Here is a 27024-nt window from a genome sequence, read left to right as displayed (position 1 = left end):
ATATCAGTCAAAAATTGTTAAGCGGTATTGTTCAACTACAGTATGTAATTCCTACAATAAATTATAGCCATACAAAGTAGATTCTGAAAATTAATATTATAGGGCATATTTCCTCACATTGAGACTAAATATATAACAGAAGACTGATGAAAAATGTTGGTTACTGATTTTAGGATAAAAATAAACTTTTGATTATTAAGCTGTGCATTTCTCATTTAACGTGGATGCTAAAATTCTGGGATTGTTATTACTGTGATACATAAGACATTCTTCCAGAGTAAAGCTACTATAGCACATTTAATATCATTGTGTATGGTATTTGATATACAGAATCCAAATCCCATTTAAATTAAGGATTAAAAATTTCCTGTGAAGAATAGAAACGAACTGCAATTCTCTAAAAGGATGGAAACCAGAAAACACAGGATGTTAACTGTAATTTCTAGTCACATAAAAAAATATCCGAATTTATTTCTTTTACCATTTCTTTCATAGTAAACAATAGATTACAAATACTTATTATCCTGGTCTTCTAGCCTTTCATTTATAGTGTTTAGAGATTTATTCAGAAATAAGCACAAATTATTTCAGTTTTACCAATTGGTATATCATATAGAATTTCAGATATGAAAATGTATTTTCAAAAACATGAGCATTTTTTTGTAATTGGACCAGTGAAATGCTCGTTAAAATGTCCTTGTTGATTAAAAAAGACAATCTCTACTAATTCATAAAGCATTACCAACTTTTAAGGAAATGAGATTCATTAAGTTCCACTTGGGGATTTAATGAGAATAATATTCCTGGAGCTCACCTACCTCTAACCCCAACTGTAAATAACTCTTCAGGCACAAAGATGAAAGTTTATAGACATAATTTTTAATATATTCTTTGGGAACATATATTTCATTATGAGAATTTATTCAATACAAAAGTAATATATTGCTTGGGTTGTGATTGTTTCTGGTAATTAATATTTGAAATGTTTTATGCATTACATTGTAAATTTTAAAAAGCACATTGAATCAAATTTCAATAGTAACCTTTTCTGGAAAGTAAACAAATACATTATTGAAAGACGATTATCTGCAATCCATTTCCTGGTCACTGACTTCAGGCTCCAAAGGATATAGTTCATCCAGTGCAAGTTCTGAAAGAACAAACATAGAACGTCTAAGATTTTTTTAAAAAAATATTTATTCAACACTGCCATTGTCTAAATGTAACAGTATTTTAATACAAAGTCAAATTCCTGTCCATCATGCAGAGTAATAACTGAAGGGTTAGTAAAGCTGAGGTAGGCAACTTGGTGACCTCAAGATGTTGGAAGTACCACTCCCTCAATTCTTTGCAATTGGCATGCAGGCTAGCTTGATGGGAACCTAACAGGCTGCATACTCCCTCCTGATTATATATACTTGTGAAAAAGATTGGGCCAAAAAATGTGCATCTTTGCACACTGAAAATACTAGTGCACCAAAAACACATTTCATCATTTATAAGTTGCAGAGACGATGCTGTATTCAATCTGTGACACTTTCATTTACAAAGTGAAGATATGAGAATCATCTCCAAAAACTAATTCCTAATTGGCTTAGCCATTATTCAAATGATAGGAAAATGTATAGCTTAGCAGAAGAGCATATATTGCTTATAAAAAGTAGGCTCCAAGTTCAGTCCATAGCAGTCTAAGCCCCAAGAGACATACAGTCAGCCTCAAGGTAACACTATATTAGATCAAAAGCAGGCAACATATGACAATTCAGGGATTGCATTCGACACTTTTGAAGACAGAGGTTTGCAGTGTGTGTCATGAAGATGCAAAATTGAGTGGATCCAGGAGTTTCTACTCAGGAAATTAATAAACCTGACATATGTGAATACTGGAACGGGATTTAAAGATAACATGTCGGAAACACACTTTTGCCACTGTAGACAAGGAAAAGTTGAATGAAGTAGCTAATAAAAAGAGGAAATAATGTTTTGAATAGGTACAAATATGGTTTGAAAGTGTAAGTTTCTTCTCCAAGAATGGTTGAGTTTTCTCTATAAAGTTAACAAAAGTAGTTTTCCTAAGACAGAAAAAAAATGAGTTATTCTCCCCCCCCAAAAAAAAACCTTATAAAATAGCTGGTGTAATCTTGGAAACAAAGATTGGTGGGATACAAAATCTAACTCAAGAACAAAGGTAAATTTTACAACAACAGAGACCTGGGGATTAAACTATTCCATTAAAAAAAACCTCTAATTCATGAGAATAACTAAAAAAGACCTACTAATCTTGTTTACTTTTTTTAAAAAAAGACTGAAGTTATGAATATCATCTTGTTGTCTGGATCTCTATGATGTTCAATAAAATCTGCTTGTTTTAGAAACCCTTACAGCAGGGGTCCCCAACCACCGGGCCCCGGACTGGTACCGGTCCGTGAATCATTTTCTACCGGGCCGCCGGTTTGCTGGGCGCCACCATCTTGTTTCGACAGACATGATATTCTTTGGAATTCCGATTTTTGGGGGGAATCAGCCCCGCCCCCCCTCCCCCCCTTTCTTCTCCTCCTTCCCCTCCCCTCGGAGGCCCCCTGAGTCAGGAGTTGCTACTGCCCGGCGCGGCTCCACACGGCTCCAGTCCCGCGTTGCCTTGGGAAGGGAAAGGCAAAAAGGAAGAGCCGCGGCGGTGCTTTGCAAAGAGGACTGGCGAAGGCGAAGCGGTTTTGCAAACGATTCCTGGCTGCCCAGATGTAAATAAACGGTTTTTGCCCGGGAAGCCCATTCTCATGAGTTTAAAAGGCTCATGTAATAATACGCCTTTCTCTCTCCCCCCATCCCCCCAACGGGGCGCGCTTCAACGACTCCTCAGGCCGCTCTCGCTCTTTCAAAAGTGTGAGGCGGGAGTCAGTTGCAGGAAAAACCAAGCCAAGGAGCGGGGACACAAGTCGCAACCTCAAGGCTAGTGGCGGGCGGAGTGCGGGGGGAAGAAGACTATTATCCCTGTTATTCTCACGCTGTGGGGATAGTGAGTGGGTATTTGAGTGGGTGTTCTGTGTGTGGACGTGCGCGCACACTGATGCCGGGCGATAGCTGCCTTTGGGGTTATAGAGCCGCCGCCTCTCGCCGAACTACCCACGCCAGACGCAAAAAAGTTCTCAGTGGGGAGGAAAGTGGACCCACGTCACACCCCGGGTCTCTTCTCCCCCCCTCCCCCCCAGCTGTCAGATGCCTGTGCGATCAGCCCGGAGGAGCCCTGCTGCCTTTAGCCCGCAGCTCGGATCTCATGCGGGGGGGCGAGGAAGAGCCCGAAAGCACCAGCTGAGGCTTCCGTGCAGGGAGGGGTCGCTGGGGAAGACCTGGAGGGGAGGTGGGGGGGAGAGAGGAAATGCCTTGTCATGCGTGCTGATGCCGGTACCGGGCCGCGGATCATTTTGTGATGCCGGTACCGGGCCGTGGCACAAAAAAGGTTGGGGGCCACTGCCTTACAGGATTCTCATTAATATGCTCTCATCTATTTCCTTTACTACCAATGAAAATAAGGATCTATTCTGCAAAGAAGTTCCATGGAGCCGAGGTAGGCTTCGGCAGTGAGAAGAACACAATTGTTCTTAGATTAAAAACACTACTGAGGGAAGAGTTTGACTAAAAAGATTTTTTTAAAAAATCTGAACCTTAAGATTGCAATAGAAAGTTTGGGAAAGTTGCTTTTTAATTATAGCAAGCTTGCTTAAGACTTGGGCTATGGCATTTTACAATTTTCACTTCAAAATGGGAGGAAACAATGTCACCAATTTTCAGCAATTGGCACTTGAGGCCTAGAGAAAAGGGCTACAATTAAAAGAGTTTAAGAATGCCGTTCCCGAGCTGAATCATTCAATCATCTTATTTGGAAGAAGGCAAACTTCTGTGTCTACAAACAGGGAACGCATACAACTGAACAATACTCTATAAGAGGGACTTTTATCAGCCACAAATTAAAGGTATTTCCTTCAAAATAGATACAAATCAGTATTAACAAGTAACGGTTTGACACATGTACCTTTAGGATAGTCTTTAAACTATTCCCATTGCTTTGGAGGCCAGTGCACACTTATGAAATTGTAATAGAATGTGAGAATGATCCTGAGGAACAAGAAGACATTCTTCCTAGGTAACGATCAGGCATGGGGGGGAGTCCCTAGTGGCTTCACAGTAAAGGAAGGAAACTTAGGAAGGTCCTGCCCTAATGCATCAGGAAGTAAAAAGTGTCTATAGGGGGCGTGCATAAGCGCACCAACGTGCCTACCGTCCCTGTCCCATTGTTTATTTTTTTAATTTTTCTTATATGTATCCATGTATTCATAACTATGCTTTTACTTACACCTACTATCTTGTAAGCAATTGACAAAAATAAATAAATAAATAAATAAATAAATAAATAAATAAATAAATAAATAAATAAATAAATAAATACCTACTTTCAGACTTGCAACATTCTGTTTGGGTAGCTATACAATAAGGCAGAATTTCCTCATCCGGTCACATTTCCTGCCTGGTTTAATATAGCCTTACAATAAAGTATAATTAGCTCATCTGGTTGTGTTTCCTGTCTTGTTTTACATGGGAGGATTGCAAGAATTTATAGAGGGTGTTGTGGGCGCACTCCCAAAATGGCTGCCAGGGTCACAAAGCATGAGGCAAAAAGCAAAATGTCCCTTACCAAGAAAGCATTCTTGAAAATGAAGATGGTGTCAAACTTCCCATCTATATTTTGAAAAAGAGGGCAGAGTGCCAGGAGAGTGCTAAACATCTAATGGCTCAATCACAGTGGTGCCAGAACTTTTTAAAAAGCCACAAGCATACCAGTAGGAAACAAAATGTGTTCCACAGGAATTTAGGAAAAATAAAAGTTCGATGAAACACCCTTTATCATTCTTGGTCTTTACCCTGCTTTATAATATCCCATTCAATATTTGAAGTACTAGTCCTGGGAACGAATATGGCCTTGAAAAGTGTTTCTGCTAATTTGATGCCTGTCACTATTGACAGGAGCTGATTAATTAAAAGCAGCTCTTATACAAATCTGTGAATCAATGAAAAATAAGTGTAATGTACGCTCACAGCATGGCAAACCATGCAGTTACAAACTGTAGAAGCAGCAATGACAATGGACCCAAATACCACAGGTTTCGTTTACGTAGTTCTGCATCTGTTGCCTTTCTATGCTATATTATGACAGAAAAAATGAATGATGTTAGAATGCATTTGCATGCACTTGCAAGTGGCAGATGACTGTCTACGTTAATAGTCATATGTTTAAGGCAAAAAGTCTCACCTTCACAAGCTTTTAAATGCCGCCCTTTTCTCAGGACTGCTGTAACCCCAGACAAGACACCATCATATTGGTGGAGCACTTCCAAGCAATGTTCATGAAAAAGTTTATCTTTCTGGGAGAGACCATGCAGAAGCAAAACAGCATCCCGCAAAAACTGTACAATTTGCTTTTCATATCCATTGAACACGATTCCTTCCATTTTTCTGATCAAAAGCCATTGCCTATGTAACATTACTATCAGAGCTTTCACTACCTGCAAGAAAACAGAATACAGTTCTCTTAGAGATTGGCACAGAGTGTACTGTTACATTTATAATTGCTCTCTTTTGGGAATAGTACCATTGTAATCCGGACATATGAGATTCTTATGAAGAGGACCAAGGTTTGGAGTTCACAAGGTATACTTAAGCAATATATCCTGACTGTAAGACTGAGCAGGTAACACAAGAATCCGGTTGATTTTTCAGGTGAAAAAAAGCATATAGTATTAAACTATTATCATAAATGCAATTTTTAATGGCTTACCTCAGAAGTGCACTGACAATCTGTTCCCACAAGTAAAACAGAAGATCTACAACACTGCATACACTTGGTCAGAAAACGAACAGTCTAAGAAAAATTAACACAAAAATACTTTTTAAAATGTAATTTTAAAAGATAAAACATGCAGTATCAAAATAAAGGAAAACTCTGCATCTCTCCAGTCCCAAACATACTTAAATGTACTTGAAATATAGGGAAAAAGGAGGGAGGACTTTCAAGTTAATGTCCCAAGCATCAGGTTTTTAAGCTCAGTTTCATCCCTCGTGCTAGCATAAGTAATGTATTTTGATTACATTTCTCTATTACATAAACTTGGTTCCAGCCATGTTCAGAAAAAAAAGTCAAGACTGCATCATACCCAGTCCTTTAACTCCATCCCACCCCCAAAAGCTGAACTATAGCTCAGATAGCTTTGGAGGCTTAGAAACTGATACAAATGCATGGTTTTCAGTTGGAAGGCAGGATAAAGATAAGCCTGTATTTTTATAACATGATTACTCAAAAGCTCAAATCCTGCATTTAATTTCTCCCGTTCAAAGAAATGCCATGTTTTTACCTTTAAACATGCAATATACTTTTACCTCTTGTTCCAACTGCAGCCAAAGCCTTTCAGATGCTAATTTATCAGGGCGTGATGTGATATACATGTATAATGCCAAAAGCAGGCAGGTTTCTGTGAAAATAATTAAACATAACATGTCAACATTATCATTCATGTGACTGCAATGTCTTAAAAACTATAACGCTCTTTTGAATACAGTGTGCTCCCCATTTTCTATATGACAAAAATTAAATACCATGGTTTCAAAGTGGTTTCAGAGTGGATGCTCAGACAGGACAGGTGTTTCCCTCAGAAGAGGGAAACATTAAAATAATACATTCAAAAGGGAGCCCTCTTGGTGTTTGGAAACAACTTCCTTAATCCTTACCATTGGCAGCCATGCCTGAGGGTTAGGCTGCCTACTCCTAACATAGAGCACTTTTGAGATAAGCATTTCGGCCATGATTCCCATAATTTCATCTAGCTGACTGTATCTGTCCCATCTTCTTCCTCATTCCACTTGAATGTGCCATTTGTTCAAAAATAATATCCCAGTATTCTATGAAATACCCAGGAGCTGGGTATTTCATAGAATGATAAACAACCACAGAGACCCAAATTTTTAAGAAGTGTCAAAAGATTTTAAAATGAACAGGGAAATACAGAAATCTTCAAGCAAACAATACCCAAGCTTTGGAACCATATTTTAAAATGCCCTTGCTTGCCTTATGAATTCAGTGTTTTGCTAATGGAGTAGGGTGGCGAAGATGTTCTCTTTCTTACCCGAACGTGAACAGAACCGAGCAGCCAGATCCTGATGCTCAGCAAGCAAACTTAACATCCTAACAGTGAGAAGGACAGCAAACAAGGGAGTTTCTGAAGATATGCAGCGAAGCAGGATCTGGGACTGGCTATCGAACAAGCACTGAAAGCTTTATAGGAAAACAGAAGAAAAATGCCATTTAGAGTCTGCTCAATATGAATCAACTGCTGAAAAAAATCAATCAAAATTATCCATGCAGAGAACAGAACAGGAAATGAAGCACTTCAAGTCCAAAGATGCTTCATAAGGAGATGCAGGTCACACACCATACCTGTTTTAAAACAGCTGTGGTTTTTTTTCCTGGGCTCACACAAGGTGCTTCAGCCTGGATGCGCTGTCAGCATAACTTTGCTCCAAATATTTCACAATTAATGCTTAGAAGATACAGAACAGTGAGTGGCCTCCAGATGTGATGGCTTTGATTCCCCAAGTTTTCAGCAATGGATAGCACTAGCTGCCAATTTGTCAAGTTGAAGCCACACATCTGGAGGGTTCCAGATTGGGAAAGGCTGTTTTAGAACTCTGAACAAAACAATCAACCTGCTTATTTTTAATAAAATGAGCTACGTCATGTAAGAATGCCATGAAACAAATGTATTTAAAAATAAATGTGGGTATAAATTCAAGCTGTACTTTTACCTTATTAATAAGTCAACTGTTGACTTTTCAGCTAATTTCACCAAAACCTTGAGGCATTGATTTGCGATGTGGCACCCCTGGCATCCTGCTGATGTTACACACAAGCTTAAGATTTGTAGTAGCTTTTTAAACAAAGGATGCTGGCATTTGTCCAAACTGGCAACCTCTAATCCTGGGAGGGTTTCCTGAAGATTAGCTGTATCCCGTCTACTGCAAGCCACAGTCTCATTCTTCTCAGAAACATCGATAGCTTCTGGATTACAATCTGCTTTCGTATCACGGGACAGAAGTGTATTAATAACTTCCCAGCTATAAAACACCAAATAGTAAAGAATGCCCAGTGACACGAGTGCGTGCTCTTCAAGAGTGGATAAAGCTTCCTCTACACTTGAAGCTGCACCTGAAGATGTCCTAGAGGAGCAAGCAGACTGATTTCCAGAAGAAATGCTTCCAGTCTTCGTCACTGACAAGAGGGCTTGGTTATTATATGCACCAATATGAAGTTCCAGGAGGGGGAGAAGATGTACTGCTCCAGGAATTTTAAAGCACTTAAGGTGGGGCACGTCTCTCTTGTTTTGTTGACCTTCCTGTGAGCCTCCATCTACAGCAATCAAATTCAATCCAGTTAAGGCAAGTTTTTGACTAGTTCTCAATGAAGTCTCACCTTCCTGAGAGCTTTCAATCTTGTTACTGAATTTTTGTGTAGGTCCTCTAAGAAAACAAGAAGGGGGGGAAATAAGTACCGGTTGTGATGTTCTGTGCATCTTCTGAAACTAGAACACATATTATGCTATAGGCAGGGGTGTCCAACCTTGGCAACTTTAAGACTTGTGGACTTCAACTCCCAGAGTTCCTCAGCCAGCAAAGCTGGCTGAGGAACTCTGGGAGTTGAAGTCCACAAGTCTTAAAGTTGCCAAGGTTGGACACCCCTGCTATAGGCAAATGGGCTCAAGGGCATTACTGCCACTTTTTGCAAAGGGAATTAAGAACATACTGTTCATAAGGAGAGTTTGTCTTAATTTAATGTTCTTTCTCAGACAGAAATTGTAATGTAAATTAGTCTCCACCTAACCATTATGGTTGTCGCTGCCTATGGTAGAGGGAAAGAGAATATGTGTCTTTAATTTGTAAGATACATCAAGGATACAATTATACCTTCCATTAACATTAACTAGGATTAGGATTTCTTACAATTCATCTGGAAAAACAGGTCTGGTAAATACGTTCTGGTTAGCATCAATAGGGCAAAGATATAAAATATATATAAAATGTTATGCCACTAGTGGCACAGTTTAATCAGCAGGGAGATCAAAAATGAATTGATATTTTTTAAATAAAAAAGCCCTCAGAGTTACTTTGAGTAATTAAATCCCTCAACTTCTGTACCTGACTACTATGCTAGAATAAAATTCCACCAGGCAGAAAAAAAATTAACATTCTTCGTAGAGCGAGATCAGGCTTAGATCCTAGATTCACCCAATCAAACTATCTAAAAACAATGGGATAAAGTAAGTATACCCGCCTCCATCTGAGAAAATTCGGTCCCAAAATATCCACCCATCTGTTTCGGTGATCTGATTTCTTCCTGTTTCAGAAAATGTGAAAATGGCAAACCTACACACTGAAAGAAGCAGACTGTGTAGCAGATCCAGACCAAGCTTCAGGGCTGCTGCTAAGAAGGTTGTAGATTCCTAATGGGGATCCTGGGACAAGTGGCTGCTTCATCAGTGCACTTAGCAAAAGCGAACCTACAACAGATAAATCCAAGGCTGAGGACACACACTGAAGCAAGATACATAGTGTGTTTAACAGCTGAACAATAATATATTTTGCTTAATTTTACCTTGGCGCATTGTTACTAGGCATTACACGAGAACCATTGCTGCTACGTCTTATGCAAGAAATGCTGATGAAAATCCTGACTTCGAGTAGTAAGTAAACATAATTATATATTTAATAGCTTTATTTAAATTCTTATAGCAAAATAACGCCTCCCTCCCCAACGTATGCCCAAGTTAATGGATTTTCTTCTTTTGCATTTTACAATGATTCTCACTATCCTATGAGTGAAGAAATACCACATGCTTTAAAGTTGTGGCATATGGTTTGGTGCGTGTGAGAATAAATACATTTAGCTTGCATTCAGAAGAGAACACAGTGCTAATAAAAAGCAGATTCAGACATTGTCCACATCTATTTTCTGGATGTTAGGTGAAACATTTACAAGGTGCCAAGTGAAAAATCCTAGCTGTTGAAAAAGTTCAATAAAAATAATTAAAAAAAAGAAAGAAAAATCCTAGCTTAGCATTACCTCACAGAACATAAGCAAGACTATTATATTGAGAGAGAAAAAACTCAATTAGTTAATTTTAATAACGATTTTTGGAAAAATGCTAAAGTTATGGCAACAATACTTCTCTAATTCATGAATGTAATCAGAGCCATTTAGTTCCAACTGAAAATTTAAAGTTATTAAAAAAAAACACTTTCCCCCCTCAATTTTTTTCAATTTCTGATTTCATCCTTTAGAAGACTGATTAGAGATTAGTCAACCAAATATTTATTAACCAACCCTAATGAATGATTATGCCAAGGTATATCCTAAAACCTACATATATGGTAACCAGGAAACCTTGAACAACTTCGTTCAAAATGTACATCAATAGAAATATGTTAACATAGTCAGATGCTAATATTAAGCTAAAACTGTTAACATTTAAAGTTAAGGTGACTTGATTTTTCTTATTTTTTATATACTTTAATTTATAACTCAAGGTGGTAAGCAGAAATCATTCTAGGAAAGAATGCATTCAAGAATCTAGAATATGAAAGTAAAGAATTTGTATAGGTTTCCACTTCCAGTGACTTTGGAAATATTTCATTTCTGCAGCAGAACAAAAATACAATAACACATTTATTAGTAAATGAAAGGGTGATTTGCAGACCCACCATGATTTTTTTTACTTTATTTGCCTAAACCCCCTCTCCCATAGTTGAAATCAATATCAAAATAGCCTATGATTTTAATTCATGCACGTTTCTAATCAGGGGTGGGATCCGACCGCAGTGATTTACGATTTGCGCTCGCATGAGCGCTTCGTGCGCACAGGCGCCTGACGCACGCTATGCACGCGTGTGAAACATCATGAGCTGTGCTGCCCAGACAACTAATAAGCACTGCGCGCGTGTGCACAGCATTTGAAAAAGCACTATTCTCCTGCTTTTTCAACCGCAGCTGTGCTGTGCAAAGCAGCTGAGGTTGAAAAAGCAGGAAATAAAGGACAGGTAAGAGCCCGGGCGGGCAGGCCAAACAGCAGCAGACACAGAACCGGTTCTGTGTCTGCTGCTCTTCAGAGCTACTGGTTCTACAGAGCCAGATAGAACCAGTAGAATCCCACCTGTTTCTAATTCTAATAAATAATCACAAGATCTCTTAGTTGAATTTACCTGGTCTCTGCGGACAGCTGAAACTTGTTTCTTGCTTCACTGGCTCAGTTTCAAGGGCATTCGTCTTGCTGTCTGGATAGAAAAATTCAATAAACCAAATAGTATTTGTTTTTAGCCTGTTCTATGTTGCCCTTCTATCACAATGCAATCAGTTTTTGGGATTGACTTAACTGACACAGGTTTGAAATAGATTTTCAACTTCAGAAAATAAACAGGACAAAATACTGCAACTACTACATTTCAGATCCATATAATGGCCGCAACTAAGAGAATCCAGTTGCATATTCAGTAACGGAATCCCAGAAGCTATCATCAGAGATCATTTTAGAGGAAGACCAGTATTTGCTTCACAACTTTCCTTAATGCCTATGCAGACTAAGCTTGACCCTATTCACTGAAGTCTAGCAAAGTTATATGCAGTAAAATATCAATTTAATAGACCAACTTGGGAAAGAATGTCTGCTATTCCTAACTGTCCATTAAATCAGAGGGTACATCTGTCTTGCCAAGGGTCCAGCAGTGGCCAGGTAGAAAATTGGTTCTCTGAGGACCCAGAGACAACAAACTTTATTCTTTAACTGTAGTAGGCAAGTAAATCAGAGACTCAAGAAAGCATAACCTACCAAACAAAATATTCTCCCTTCAGCTGCTCACCTCAAGCAGCGGAGATATCCCAAGACCCTGGGTACCCATGCTGAGCACTCAAACCTGTACTCAAGAGTTTTAATGGATTTTTAATTAAAATCTAGCTCCAAGACTTCATGATCCTGCTTCCATGGTCATGAGACAGCAAGACATAAGAGTTGACTCAGTATGTGTGTGTGGGAGTGGGTGCCTGCGTAGGATGGGAATGAACGTATGATGAACTTTCCAGATAAGGAAAGCTTTGCAGTTGTCTGAAGATCCCTCCCCCACTCCCATTTTTCTTTATTCAGCAAGTAAGAATGAAGAAAAAGCAGGTTCATCCGAATGAGTTCTAAACTTCTAGAACGTTCTTAATCTGCAGGAGAAATCAAAGTATGTCACTAAGCTGTTTGAAATACAATGGTTCCTCGGACTGCTACAATATCATCCACAATGCTGTTGTTACACAAGTTATATCAATTGTACAACGAACCACTATACAATTAACATAAAATGGTGTGAAAACCCACAGGACTTTTGTTCCCTGCATTAGAGCTATCAAGCTCTGCACAGCTGGGCAAGAACAAAGGAGCAAGAACTATATAGATTTCAGTGAGATATTACTGATGGTAGCCTTAGCTAAATAGAGAACCTTGGAATTTCCCTATAAGATGAATTCCCCAACCTCATCAGTTAGTTATGGCAAATTCTCTTTGAATGATTTGAAACATTTATTCTTCTATTTCTTCCTCTGGCTAAATTGTTATTTATAAGTGTAAACTCTTGCTCATTTTCTCTTGGTGATTTCTGTGTGTTCTCTCCCCCTTGCTTCCTCTTTCTCTCTCTCCAATTTCTTTCTCAACATTCTTACAACCGCCCCCTCCCCCCCAGAGTACTAAATTAAGATTTACTGTTCTACCCTCACCACCCAAGTCAAATATAGTTCACCAAAACTCTACCTACCATTATTTTGCTGAGGAGCTTGGACATGGGATTGGGTCCTGGAGCAAGATGGTATTGGTAATATCTGAGATCCAAAAGACTCTTCTGTGGGATAACTTTTATTTTCAGTATGAGTGCTTCTTTCCATTTTCATAGGGTTAGAGGGACTTTTCTTAGGACTAAAAAGTAAAAAGTCTGAATTAACCGCACAGGGGCATTTCATTTTGAAAGTTCCCCCATATATATATATATATTTATATATATATATATATATATATATCCCCCAAATATATATATATATATATATAGTTAAACATTTATGGTGAATTATATTTCCTAATGAAAGAATCTGAATAACAATTTTAGACATTCACAATGGAGTAAATAAAAGGCAATCTCTTCATTCTGGCATATCCTCCAAGCATAAGAAGAACAACCTGTACATTCAAACTCTAAAAATAAATTCTTACGGGTTTATTCTATGTGTTCAATTATCGTTTGTAAAAGAACTGTTCTGCAATTCATTATATTCAGCTATAAATGGGAGGTAAGAAAATTCTTCAGTAACCAAACTCCTGAAATAAATTTCATCTTATTTTGTACCTGGTATATGAAACAAGGGCCACAGGTTTAATCCTTTCACAATTCAAAATCTTTGTCCTCAACTCATTCATTTCAGCATCCCTGAATTGCAGTTCAGATTGCAGTGACTGTAACTAAGAGCAAAGAATTAGACATTTCAAATTCCACTGAGCACAGAAAACACTATGAAACAAGCCCGCAAATCTTTCCTCACTTTCACTTATTTTGCTCCATTCAGTCACACCAAAATCAATACTAATAGCTTATTCATAAAAACAGAGAAAAGACAAGTTTTGCCACTCTGAGAAAGTGCTAGTATTCCCAGGTAAATACTACACAGTATTTACAAACATAATAAAAAGCTTGTCTCTTAAAATCATGACTATTTTGTGCTTTCCACATACATGCACAAAAAAAGTGCAGAAGCAATTATTATGGCAATTTAGCTAAAATATTGTGGAAATTATTCATTTTCAACGTAATAATGCAGAGTGTTTGTACAATAATCTTGTTTTAAATTCCAAGAGGAACAAGGATGCTTGAAATAAGATGTATGAAAAGCTTCACAAGTATGGTAAGACACCTGGCTTATTTCCATATGTAGAATCCATATGTAAAAACCTTTCATTACCATTAAAATCCCATACAGGGCAATTAACTTTTTAAAAACTATGAAAAAAACAAAACCAAACACATGTAATCAGCCTGCATTCCTGTGACTGCTGGAAGTCTCCCAGAGCACTGTTGGCTTTAGGACATTTCCCTCTGGAGAGGTCTGAGACTGAACAGCAGTGCTGACATCAGAGAAGCAAATCTAACTTTTGAAATCCCCCTTGCAGAGCTTTGGAATACCATTAATGTCATCAAAGCCAAAAGGAGCCAGTCTGGAATGGATGAGAGGCATCCAGAAAGGGACATGGATCCAAATTCCTTCTAGACATGTGATAAGGCTTCCACTTTGGCTGGTAATCAATGCCAGGCCCTAGTGTTTCAGCAGAATAATTTCCCTCCCTTGGTTTCAACTGAAGGGTTGCTTTCAATAAATAAATAAATGAAAAAACAAGATCAGCCAAAGTGGAAACAGAACATCAAACAGTTCATCACTTGCACACATTTTTTTTTTCAAATGTGCCCTTGATACTCTTGACTTCTGCAAACTGTCTGGAGAAGTCCCTGCAGTTTTCTTGACAAGACTTCAAAGGTGGTTTACCTGTGCCTTCTTCTTAGGGATGAGAGAGGGTGATTGGCTCAAGGCCACCATTCAGGATCACAACAATTCTGGCCTAATGTTTTTAATCCTCTACACTGGTTTTCATTTGTCCTTTTACCATTGGAAAAAACAGTTTGCATGCCATTGCTCATCTGCAAATAGGCTGGTGAGATTATTTTGACTGATTATTTTCAACAAGTATCTATGAATAAGTCATTCCAAAAAGGAAAAAAAGATGTTTCAACAAAGGGCTTCTCAGAGCTCAGAAGTTTTAATGCAGTTTATATTGGTCATTTGTTAAATAGTACCTTTCTGGAGAATTCCTTTTCTTTTTCATTTAAACACTGAGCTTTTTCTCTTTCCAGTAATATGTATGATTTCCGCTGATCCTCCACAGTAGATTCCATCTGCTGCATTGAATCCCGCAAAACTTTTATTTCTCCATTTTTAATAAGGATTTCATCCTGCATTTCCTTCAACTGCAAATTCACAATAATTTAAAAATTAATGTAATTAATCTATTTGCAGATGACGTTATTTTTTATTCAAAATCCTAATAGAAAAATGACTTAATTGTGAATTGAATTGTTTTTCCTGCAATAGTAACTTATACATTAGCTCTGATTAATGTATTATACATTAATAAATTCTGACAAAGATATTATATAGATAGCTTCAAGAAATTACCAGATTTCATATCAATTCAGATGAATTTGGGTATTTGCAAATCATTATTATAAAAGCTTGAGATCAATTCAAGAAATACCATCATTACTTCTTTAAGCATAAGATTAAAATAGAAAAACAATAATTTTAATTATCAATGTTTAGGTGAGTAACAGCATTAAAAAGATTATTCTTTCTAAAACTTCCCTTTTTCATACAAAGTTATGCTACTTTATTTCATAAATGGCAACCAGCTTTTTTCATTTATAAAACTATAACTCTAGACAATAGCCCTGAAATTCGTTGGAGTTCTGCTATCCAAATATTAACCAGACCCAATCGTGATTAGCTTTCAAGCCCAGAAAGTTGGCAAATGTTGGCATAAAATCTGGTCTTAATTTCTTCCTTAAATTAACTGTATTTGTCCTAATAAATTTACTTCCATTTGAATTATTTTAGGCAAAATGAACCAATAAGGATTTTAAAAATCTATTTTACGTCACAGAGATATATAGTATAGTTGTGCATATCATCAAAATTATTTGGACTTTGTATGAGCACATGGACCCTCTGCTGTTAACATTAAATCAACATGTTTTCTTCAACCACCCATAATTTACACATATGTGTTTGAATATTTGTAAATACACACAATTTTCTTACCTAATTTTCCTTTTTTAACTATGTAATCTTCCTTTTAAAACTATGCATGGTTCAGTTTCTTCTATGTTTAGGTTACAATTCTATATACAGTTAGATCAAGAATAAGTTCCACTGAATGCTGTAAAGCTTTCTTCTGAATAGCATTTCCATTACATGATCAAGAACACCAGAGAAGCTGCATCAAAAAGTTTCAAGACTAGAACAATTCCTGGTTACATTCCAAAAAGCATGACGAATTGTATCTCACCTTTTTCATGGCCTCCTTGTATTGTGCTTGGAGTGTTTCAAGTTTAAATCTTCCTTTAAGTTTCATTTCTTCCATGCTATTTTCTGTAGATAGATAGACATTAATCAAGTAATGTGATTTTAGCAAAGAGCTACATAGATAAAATTTTAGTCCATTTTTTACTTTTGTTTCTTTTCTTAAGGGTGGAAAAAGGAATGGAAGGCTTACAAACTACTTGCAACTGAATCTTTAAAAAATTCTCCCAAATCCCAGAAGTGCTGTTTTAGGTTCAATTTCAGATGTTTTTTCAGGAGTTAAAAGGGCCTGGAAACAGTTTGTTTCTCAAGAACTTCCTACTCCCATCCCAATCTTATAACCCCTATTAACTCTGCAATCGGACTGAAAAAACGTAATTCCAATCTGATTTGGAATGGGAATCAGAGCAGTTAAAGGTTTCCACTATGATCCCCAAAATTAAGCTTGAATAAAAAAATCAGTGCCAAATTCTAGTAATTTTACTATCATAATTCTGCAATATGGCCTCAGAGTGGTGAGACTATATCGAAGTTACATATGGCTAATAGCCATTTGTTGCAATTTCTTTCCATATACCTACATATTTGATTCATATCAATCCAGTTTCTTATTGATTTCTGTATTCATCGTGAACATACCAAATGGGTTTGTCTCAGTCGTTAGAGTAATATTCCATTGATCAGGTGTTTTGAACTGATTGGTGCTATTCGGGAAAATGGACAACTGAGCATTTTGCTCCGTTTTCAACAAATTTGTTTCTGAAGAAACATCTGGTGCCAGTGCCTGGGAAGCAATAATGTCTATCTCCTTCAAGTCATCTACTGAAAAATCATCATTATCCCCAAATGGATCTTCTGTTTCTTTACACTTGGATGAAACAACACTTTTGTAACGCTTGTTCGGTGGGAAGCCTTCACCATTATTTCCAATATTATTATGGCTCATAGATCTCTGGAGAGGTGAAGTAATTTTTGTCTGATCAACATCATACAATATGGAGCTGTTTCTCTTCTTATTTCCAAAGAAGTTATTCACTGACATTTTCTATTAACATAAGCCTGGCAAATAGAAAAATAAGTAGTTAAGAGTTCAACCAAATGTTAATAATGAAGAAACGTAAGAGATCAGCAGAGCAACATAAACAAACTATATTAGGGTCTCATTCACCCATTTCCTTGGATCTGATTACTTGAAAACCAAATGCATGCATCTTTACCACATGCAACCAAAGAAAAACTTCAGGAGGTTTACTGGAAGGCCCAATGATTTGTCCAACCCATAAAAACAATGGAAGAAAAAAAAAATCAAGAATTTAAACATAATTATATCCAGGCAACAATCCTATACATGTTTACCTGGGAATAAATCCAACTGAATTCAGGAGAGCTTATTTTGGAATAGATATGCACAGGATTGCACTTTAAGCCATTTGCATTCCAGAGACAAGCTGTAAAAATTGATTACATAAGCGTCTTAGAGGAGTGGTTCCTAAAATAAAGAATTTGGATTTAATAATATGTATTACAATAGTTTAGTGCAGCTTTTCTCAACTGGGGGTTCTGTGAAACCCTAGCACTTCATGAGAAGTTTCTAGATGTTTCATGAGCAATCGTGATTTTAAAAATACTTTTGAACTCTGAGTATAATTTTTATGCGGGGGCTTCTCTGAGACTTGAATATTATTCAGAGTAAAAAGTTTGAGAAAGGCTGGTCTAGTAAATAGGCAAGATCCAAAAAGACATAACTCAATCCTACATATTTTTGTTGAGAAACAATTCCACCAAGTTCAACAGTATTCGGTGTAAAGTAAGAATGCTTTTAAAAGATGAGCTACAGAAGCATTATTTCCCCAAGTAACATGTTACTTAATCAGATGCCAATCCCAGGCTTTCTGTTGCTCGATTGTTATGTTGGCTTTAGCCTTCCGGTTATCAAAACTTAACATTTATACTAAAAACTCACCTTGTCATATTTCTTCTACCTTAGGTTTACATCTCTGAAGGTTTTACCAATGTAAATGCCACCCCAAACTACCAAAAAAAAAAAAAAATTGCCTGCAAAATATATTTACAAGTAACTTGATCGTTAACTTAAGCCCGATTTATCACCTAATTTTCCGGGCTCTTATGCCAGACTGAATCATAAAAGACCCACAGCGGCGAAAAATCGCAGATCCACCAATGGTTATTGGTGTGTTTATCAACACGGACATCTACCCCTTTTCTTTACTTCATAACTTCGGGTATCGAACTCGGTTTTTCTTATCGCAGAGAAACGAGATAAGGTGGAAGCGGCTTGGAGAGAAAAGGGGGGTTACCTCCTCCACTGTCCAAAGGCATTAAAAGCAGGGAGCAACCGGGAACTTCCCCTCATGCCTCAGAGAAGGCACGCCGAGGGTCACGCTCCCGGCCCCAGCGTGGCGACGGCTTCCGGTTCTTCGCATCCTCTTCGCCCGTGTCCGTCCTTCCTTCCTTCCGTCTCGTCTCGTCTCCTCCTCAGCAATTCCGCAATATGGTCTTAAGAAAGCCAGGCAGCCAAACGCCGTCGAACAGCACTGCTAGGAAAAGAAAGAAAGAAAGAAAGAAAGAAAGAAAGAAAGAAAGAGTATGGGAGGGGGGATAGACCCTCCGAGCGTCCTCCCGAACATGGTGGGTGATATAGCGGCACGCCCCCAACCCCCCCGCCGACCAATCGGTAGCTGACTTCCCACCAATGACGGCTTTTCGGAAAAGTAACGTTACAGAGACACACTACAGAAACGCGGCAGCGGCAAAATAGAAAAGGAAGAAAGGGAGGGGGGGTGTTGGGCCAGGGGTTTTGTGTGTGTGTGATTATTTCCAAACAGGCTGCCTTCCTTATTATTCATGAATTACTTCATCACTTTCTGGCCAGCGCGGTAACAATGACAAATCCACCCCTAAGGGCGAATGTCGAAATCCAGGACTTTCCGCCTCACAAATCAAGTGAAAAGGAGCAGCCCTCAGAGCCAATGGTTCTCCGGGATCTGAAAAGGGCATTAAAGTGGAAATGCAATTTGATTGCTATGTAAGGTCTGTGTTTACATAGAAGCTTCCGATCTAAACTAATATTGCAATAAAATCACAGCACAGCACTGCAAAAGATGTACAATTAATGAAGAAAATAAATGATAAACTAGCTGGGGTCAGAAATTCCGAGGGTTTTGGGTTGTTTTATTTTTTATTTTTTCCAATCTGTTAAAAAGAGCAGCATATATTATTTAATTTGCTTTGGCCTCACTCAATAGGATTGTAAGTAACTACTGTAATGGTCAATTTAAAAGTCAATAACATACTTTTTAAAAATTTGAGACAACATTCCACACTCAGAGCATGCCTTCAAAAACATACAACCATAAACAGCAAGATTTATCCAATAGCCTAGTCTCAATGCTGAGGCAAGAACAAAGTCCTCAATGTATTATGAAAAACCAGCAGGGTGAGGGCTGTCTTGAATCTAGGGCAAGCCTGGTGACAGAGAAGGCTGGTTCCCATTAGAAGATCTTGTTTAATAGAGAGAACCTGGAGCCTACCAGATCTTGTAGGATAAACAGAAATGGCTGCAGACAGGCAAACTTAGATAACCTCTATGCCACAGAGAGTTTTTAGGTGACAATTAGCACCTTGAATAGCACTTAAAAGACCACTGGGAGCGAGAGGAGCTCACAAATAAAATGGGTATACCAGTACACATTTGTAACTACTCACACCACTACAACTTCTAAATTGTCTTCAAGGCCAGCCTATATAAAGCACATTGCAAAAAATCAGATGGGAGTGACTGAAGCATGGATGAGAATAAGTAGAGCCTACCTATCTAGGAATTGGCATGTAAGATAAGGCCTCCTATTCATAGATGCTCCTCAAACAATAACTGAAAGACTAGGAGCATCCCCATTTTGGGTACTACCTTTCACCTGGGAAGTGCTATCCCACTGAGAAACAAAGATATTAAATCCTTCGCTCTCTCAGGATCCATGAGAACATCCATATGCTTTTCTTATTTGCATAAGACAAACAGGTATGGTGAAGTTATGGTTCAAATAACATCTGTCCACTGAATCTTGTTTTATTTAACCAAGCTTTCTGAATGCACACAACACTCAGAACCATAATCTAACTGTAAAATGAGATATTGCACAACTTATTCAAGATGATTGGATAGATTGTGATTCAGTGTATTAGGCAAATATAGTCAGTCCAAAAACTGTAGTGTAGTCATTTTCAAGACAATCCTCCATTTGGAGCATCCAAGATTTATTACTGGATAGCCAGCATAACTATGGATTACTGTATGTAACTTTCAGATTATCTGAAATTAGAGGAGAAAGTTATTTAAGGATAGCATTCTCTTCTATTTTCTTGCTACTCTAAATGGCTGTTTTTCAAAATATATTTTGGCCTATGCGAAGTAGATAACATGATATCTCTGATACTAATGAGCCCATAGTGTCCACTAAGCTTGGTATACCTCACCTGCTTTTAAAAAAAATATTAGAAAAGATGAACAATGGAGAAATAGTATACTACACACAAAGAATTAATCTCTAGGTAAAGTTAAAATCTTAGCTGTTAAGCTCTACTGTGACTTCGTAGACACATTCTTATAATTTTCTTGGCAACACTACAGGATATTTGGCCTTTTTCCATTAAGTACCATAGCTAAAAATCTACTTAATTTTGTGAGATCAAGTGAAGTTGTCTAGATGGTGCCATCTACCTGGCCATCAGTCTCAAACATCCTGTTTATTTTCAAGAACAGGTCAAAGCCACCAGAAAGATCTAAAAAAAAAAATATAAAAAAGGGGGGGGGAAGGGAAATGAGGAGTGGTGGAGGCGGTGAGCGTTGTCATCACTTTGTCTTCGGGTAAACTGATGTTTTATAAATTAGCCATCACCACTATGGCAGCCATTGTGCAAAAAATGTGACTGTCTATGGCAGTCATTTTGCAAGAGGGTTCGTGTTTTAAGTTTTCCAAATATAGCCCCTGTTGTAAAAAGATTGCTTTCCCAGACATGACCAAAAACATTTATTTGGAAAACTTGACTAATATGGACAAACTTTATAGTCTTTGAAATATATTCCTCACAAACATTAGCAAAAAACCCACTTAATTTCTTGTAGTTAAGTGCCTAAAAGAGAATTACTGAACTCTCTCTATAGCCCTGTACCTTAATCAAAGACAACAGATAACTGTCTAGATCAGGTGTCAGTGTGCAGTAAGAAATGATAACAAATTATTAACTCTCTAGCAAACAAAGAAAAGACTCATACTTCTTAGGCCATGAATGTACTGCTATGCTGCTGTTCAAGCATCTAAACAAAATGTGGAAAAACTGCTCAACCAGACAGTACATCAAATACCACAAAAGTGAGGAGTCCATGACCTTCTAGACACTGCTGAATTATAAACCAGCTCAAAACTGGCACTGATCAGAATTCACAACTCTTGAAAGGATGAGATGCTTTGATTTTTAGAGGAAGGATACTTAAAGCTCTTGGACAATTTCTGATCTTTCCCACTATTACATCTTTCTGAATGAAGTAGTTTTTATTTTAAGCAACAAGGTACGTCTTATATTCAGAGATATCAGAAAAGGCTTTTATTAAACACATGTAATAATGATAGTTTGCAAAAAGCTTTTTGAGACTTTTAGTAAAGTCTCATTTCATCTCTTATTTCATTCCAATCTCAGCTGTGCACAACATATAGGACCATACAGAAGTGAAGTTTCCTTGATAATATTTCTTTCCTTTCTCATTCCCTTGATATTTTATCATTAATTTATATGTGTTAAAAAGCTTTGTTCTTTGAAATGCCAGACTTGCATAAAATTGTGCAAAGTTCTCACGCAACATCAGAATTAGCACCCCAAAGAAGTGCTAGACTGATAACTAATGCGAGGCATATTTTTGAATTACAGCTCCTTTGATCCCCCTTGGAAGAGGGGAAAGCGTTAAACAGTCCAAATAAAGTTGCTTTCCTGATAAAAGCATGTGTACATCTGGTTTCCTTATACCACTCAATACTAGAAACCAAGGGATTGCAAAACAATGTTCCCTTAAAAATACTCAGTATATTTCCTGAGTGATCAATGTGTCAACAAACTTTGGAAAAATTATGGATCTTTTATTTTTATGCCAAGATACTGAGGATAGGATTGCCTTGCCGGAACACCTCTGAACTTTTAATTCAAAAGTTTATATGAGCAATAATCTTTTTGTTACTACTTCCTTGGATTTTCAAGATTCACTGTAGACATACATATATGCTGCCTTTTGTATAGGAGCTCCAGAGAACATGGATAGAGTGCTTCTATTTTATTTCCCCAAACAACAACCCTGGGAGATATGAATTCAGAATACTTAGTCCAAAGTCACCCAGGGAGCTTCCAAGGCTGAAGGTGAAGTAAAACCTAGGTCTCTTTTCTTCTAGAATCAACAATTTAACCCCTGCATCGCACTCTATTAGATTATTACTCTGTTAGATGTCCCAGGATGGCTTATCTGGCGTAGTAGTCCTATGACATATCCAGCTTTCGCCGCATATTTTCAACTATATTTTGCATTACTCTCTCTCTTTCTCTCTCTCTCCATATACATACATACATACATACATACATACATACATATACATACATACATACATACATATATATATATATATATATATATATATATATATATATATATATATATATATATATATATAATACATACACACACACACAAAAAAAAAACCACACACACAAAAACACACACAAACACCCCCCTTCTCCGCTCAGCGGACTGTAAACATTCCCGTCTCCGAACTCTCCCACTTCCCGCGCTGATGAAAGAGCCCGTCCACTGTTCCAACACCTCCCTCCCGCGCTGACGCAGAGAACAAACAATCAGCGGGGCCTCGAGCCCCGCCCCTCTCTCAACTTTCTCCGCGGGGAGAATTGGAGATAGCGGCTTCCTTTTGCACGGGCCGACCAATCGCAAGGCGGCGTGTCATTTCTCACCCAATCGGGAGCGGTGCTTTGGCGTCCGCCAGACGGAACGCCAGTTTCTGTGATGTCGCCGCTTGCCTTCGCCTTCATTGGTTGATGCTGGTCACGCCCTCCCCCCGTGTGTGGAGGCGGAGGGGACGGCCGCTCATCGTCTGTGTCTCCCGATCTGTTTACTCCTCGCGCGCTCGGCTCCCCAGCGGCGGCTGAGTGGGTGGCGGCGGCTGCAGCAGCTGAACCGGCGGCGCCGATCGGCAGCTGGGTCACCCCTCCCTTCCCCACAACATCTGCCGCCTTCGCCCTTCCGACGCAGAGCGAACGAGAGTTGCCCCGGGAGAGCCATGAAGACGGAGATTTCCACGGCCGCGGGCTTCATCACCCGCCTCCTCAGGACCCCCAGCGGCATCGACGACGAGGAGCTGCGTTGCTTCAGCGAGTCCCTCCAGGAGGCACTCCGAGGTGAGGCGGCGGCGGCGAGAGACGGCCGTTCCCCCCCCCCCCACCTCCCCAATTTCCGTCTCTTGCCTCAGCACCGCCCCCGCCGCCGGGACGAGCGAGACGGAGCCCGGCGCCCCTCAGCCGCTGGCACTGCTGCACTGAACCCCAAAATGACGTCCGTCCGTCCCGTCCGCGGCGCGACAGCAACCTCCTCGAGGCGCCTCTACCGGGGACGCAAGTTCCCCGTATCCCGCCACCTTTGCGGCCCTCGGGTCTCTTGCCCTTTCGCGGTCGGCGTCCCTGCAGCTCTTAAGCAGCTTCGGGTTCCGTCCGCGCTGGACTACCTCCCCCCCCCCTCAAGCCCTCCTATCGTTGGCGAGACCCTCCTCGGCATCGGAGCTTTGCCAAACGGCTTCTTCTGATCGACGGGATCGGTTCTTGCAACCCTCCGTCCCATCCCTGTTTGCGATCCCCTGCCGGGGTGGGCGATGGTCTGGTTGGGCTGATTTCGGAGTATCCCAGGGCCGGCTGTGCGAGTTGTAACTCTTCTCCCGTTTTGTTCTCCCTCCCTCTCTTGGCAGATCATTATAAGCACCACTGGTTCCCCTTGATGCCCTCCAAAGGCTCTGGGTATCGCTGCATTAGGATCAATCACAAGATGGACCCCTTGATAGGCAAGGCAGCAGGCATGATTGGACTAAGCCACGAGAGACTCTTCCAGCTCCTGCCCAGCGAACTAACTCTCTGGGTAGACCCGTTTGAAGTGTCCTATCGTATAGGAGAAGATGGGTCTATCTGCGTCCTCTATGAAGGCCCTAAACCAGCCATGAAGAATGCCAAAGCTCTGGAGAGCAGAAGCAGCTGTAAAGAGGAGTGGAGAATTGGCAGAGCCAGCCCTTCCAAGAACTACAACATGATGACAGTTTCCAGTTAAAACAAAAAACAAAAACATTCCCTGTACAATGATGTATGTATGTATCCCACTTTGATAATGATGTTAGATGATGTAATTGATATGTTGATTTTCACCCCATAGTCATTAAAGTTGTCGTACTACTGCCAAACTCTTTGTTTTGTGGCCAAGGGCTAATGTATAAAAAACAGTTCTTTTACATGTTTTCTGGATTGTATACTGTAAATGAAATTGTACAGTCAATGCAATTGTTTTACAGATTTATATTTTGGAAAAAAAATCCTTGGCTATTTGTAATAAAAATGAAATTAATTTCATTTATTTTTTATTTTTATAATGCCTTTTACTTTACAATAGCGTTCCTTCATCATCATTGCACTTCTTGAGCAATAACATGGGGGTGGACATAAGAAAAAAAGAGAGAGTGGGATGTAGTTGGGCATTATACACTTTAATAAGAGGGATTTTTAAAACTTAACCAGTAATTTGGCTGCACAAACCATTGTATTTGGGGATATAAACATTGCTGTACAAAACAAGTATACTATGATTAAATATCCAGAATACTTTTTTAAAGTTCTCCCAAAGTTATCAAGCATGGAATTTGAGTATTGTACAAATTTGCTGAATGGTTTATTCTTGCCACTTTGGTCAAAAATCTATTAAACGTTTTAATGTTTTAATATATCCAATATATATTAAATTTAACGATTATTCAAGCCTTCAAAATATAATTGTGAATGCTTTCTTGGGATTAAATTGTCTAAAAGTTTGTTTTGATCCAAAAGTCTAATTTAGAATTATTTATGAAATATCAATCTCCTTTCCAATCCTGATGACACTTAGAAGCTTACATAAATGGAATTATGCTCCATTCATGTCAATTAAAAGGATTCTCAAAGCAGTTGTGATTTCACTTCAAATAGGTCGATTTGATAGCACATTTTAATCCAGTATTTAAATCTATTTACCTACTCTCTGTTTCTGTGATATTTAAAAATGTTTGCTACTGATCTACTCAAAATGAAATTTAAAAAGAACCTCACGTGTTTTTAGAATCCCAAAAGCTATTTTAAAAAACTCTCCTAAGGCCTTTGTCATTCCAAGTAGAGTTTGGTTTTGTATGTAATGAATACAAGCATTGTAGGTTGTTAAACACTCTAAGCTATCTTAATATGTCACATTACCAAGGCAAAAGGTGCAGTTAAGGAACAAGTCTGGGCAGATTCAAAGTGACACGTATAATGAATTGAAAGAGTGGAATCTCAATTGTTTTATAATTCAGTAAATAGAAACTCTGTTTAAAATGAAGATTTCTAATGAAAACAGTTTATTAAACTGCGTACCGATTTGAAATATATTATGAATATATTAAAATCATTTTAACTTAAAGATATATTGAGATTTTTTTCCCATTCAGTTGTGATAAGTTCTCAGACACTGCCTGGACAAGTCTTTGCAGTTTGCTTGGTGAATTGTTTTCAGAAGTGGTGTGCCATTTTCACCTTTCTAGGGCTGAGAGAAAGCCCAAGGTCACCTAGTTGGCTTTATTTATTTCTCACCCTTCATGCCCTCAATAGGACACCCATGATTGCTATAATTGAATCTTATCAACCTACATTATACAGCATAAATGAAAATATATTCTCCCAAAGTTTTGTGGTAGGAACCCAGAACAACATAAAATCCCAGAATTAAAACTCCAGAGAAAGGATTATATATATATATATAAATAAATAAAAGGGAAATCTACAAAGTATTGTAAACCAGGTGGGTAGAGATAAATCTAAATTGTCAGCATTATATATTTGTGCTTGGAAGAATACTGCTTTTTTCTTTCCTCTTTCATCCCACCCTGCAGTTACTGTATATTGTTCCAAAACTTGAACTTTACAGAACATGTATTAGCTATTAAAATCATTCACAAAGATTTTTGGAAGATAAAAGATTAATATATCAAGAACATTAGTTTGAATGTATTGGTGTTTGTTCATAGTATGCCAGTAACATGCATGCCAAAATGCTCTAAATAAATCATTGAAATATTTCTGAAAATTAGCCTGCCAAGGGGCTAGCAATATTATTGTGCTTGCCATGGAGAAAAAGAACCCCTATTTTCTGATGTCAGGCTGGAAAATTCAGGCTAGCATTTTCTTAGCAGTCTACTTAGGGAAAAATGGCTTTCTGCATAGCTCAGTCAGCTTGGTTTTCCTGCTAGTAATGGAGGACACTTGAACAGTTCATATAGTGGAGTGTATTTCCTAGTCACCCATAAGCTACCAGGTGTGAAGTTTAATATAAGTGTATAGAGATTTTATATCAATCATATATACAGTATACATATATACTAGGGATTTTTAGTCTTGATTTTCTTTTGCTAACTTAAGTCAAAGGTTATTTTACTTGGTTTCTAACATGT

The 27024-nt window shown here is 38.4% G+C and overlaps 2 protein-coding genes across 11 annotated transcripts; one reads left to right on the top strand and one right to left on the bottom strand.

The window, feature by feature from the left end:
* Nucleotides 1-859: 859 nt before the first annotated feature.
* ATRIP (ATR interacting protein) lies at nt 860-19037 on the bottom strand. Of its 10 annotated transcripts, XM_087954886.1 has the most exons (16): nt 18562-18823; nt 18207-18274; nt 17600-17732; nt 16883-17302; nt 16230-16312; nt 14962-15132; nt 13465-13577; nt 12883-13040; nt 11296-11367; nt 9467-9596; nt 7849-8559; nt 7170-7318; nt 6427-6518; nt 5828-5911; nt 5303-5555; nt 860-1150 (listed from the first exon to the last, which is right to left on the bottom strand). In XM_087954886.1, exons 4-16 carry the CDS (start codon nt 17283-17285, stop codon nt 1083-1085), a joined length of 2487 nt encoding a protein of 828 aa, XP_087811012.1. In that variant the 5' UTR covers nt 17286-17302; nt 17600-17732; nt 18207-18274; nt 18562-18823; the 3' UTR covers nt 860-1082. The 10 variants fall into 10 exon arrangements, with proteins under 10 accessions (XP_087811012.1, XP_026536316.1, XP_026536315.1 ...); XM_026680531.2 differs by lacking the exon at nt 18207-18274 and having other exon boundaries at nt 18562-19037; XM_026680530.2 differs by having other exon boundaries at nt 18207-18926.
* A 4333-nt stretch (nt 19038-23370) lies between these two features.
* LOC113420585 (protein BTG1-like) lies at nt 23371-25997 on the top strand. The gene is made up of 2 exons (XM_026680566.2): nt 23371-23713; nt 24274-25997. Exons 1-2 carry the CDS (start codon nt 23596-23598, stop codon nt 24624-24626), a joined length of 471 nt encoding a protein of 156 aa, XP_026536351.1. The 5' UTR covers nt 23371-23595; the 3' UTR covers nt 24627-25997.
* Nucleotides 25998-27024: the final 1027 nt, after the last annotated feature.

This window comes from Notechis scutatus, chromosome 2 (genome assembly GCF_049901735.1).
Source record: "Notechis scutatus isolate UNSWTSFEM ecotype Mainland chromosome 2, rNotScu1.2, whole genome shotgun sequence".
NCBI lineage: Eukaryota > Metazoa > Chordata > Lepidosauria > Squamata > Elapidae > Notechis > Notechis scutatus.
Note: the sequence above shows the minus strand (reverse complement) of the source record. Positions and strands in the feature narration are given on the sequence as shown.

Bases quoted from the DNA above. Each gene is read 5' to 3' on its own strand.
- ATRIP (XM_026680531.2), bottom strand. From the start codon at position 17,285: ATGTCAGTGAATAACTTCTTTGGAAATAAGAAGAGAAACAGCTCCATA. The intron at 11,368-12,882 runs GTAGGTAGAGTT...TTTTCTATCCAG, and splicing joins AGCTCCTCAGCAAAATAATG to ACAGCAAGACGAATGCCCTT. The intron at 7,319-7,848 runs GTAAAAGTACAG...TTTCCTATAAAG, and splicing joins ACAGTTGACTTATTAATAAG to CTTTCAGTGCTTGTTCGATA.
- LOC113420585 (XM_026680566.2), top strand. From the start codon at position 23,596: ATGAAGACGGAGATTTCCACGGCCGCGGGCTTCATCACCCGCCTCCTC. The intron at 23,714-24,273 runs GTGAGGCGGCGG...CTCTCTTGGCAG, and splicing joins CCTCCAGGAGGCACTCCGAG to ATCATTATAAGCACCACTGG.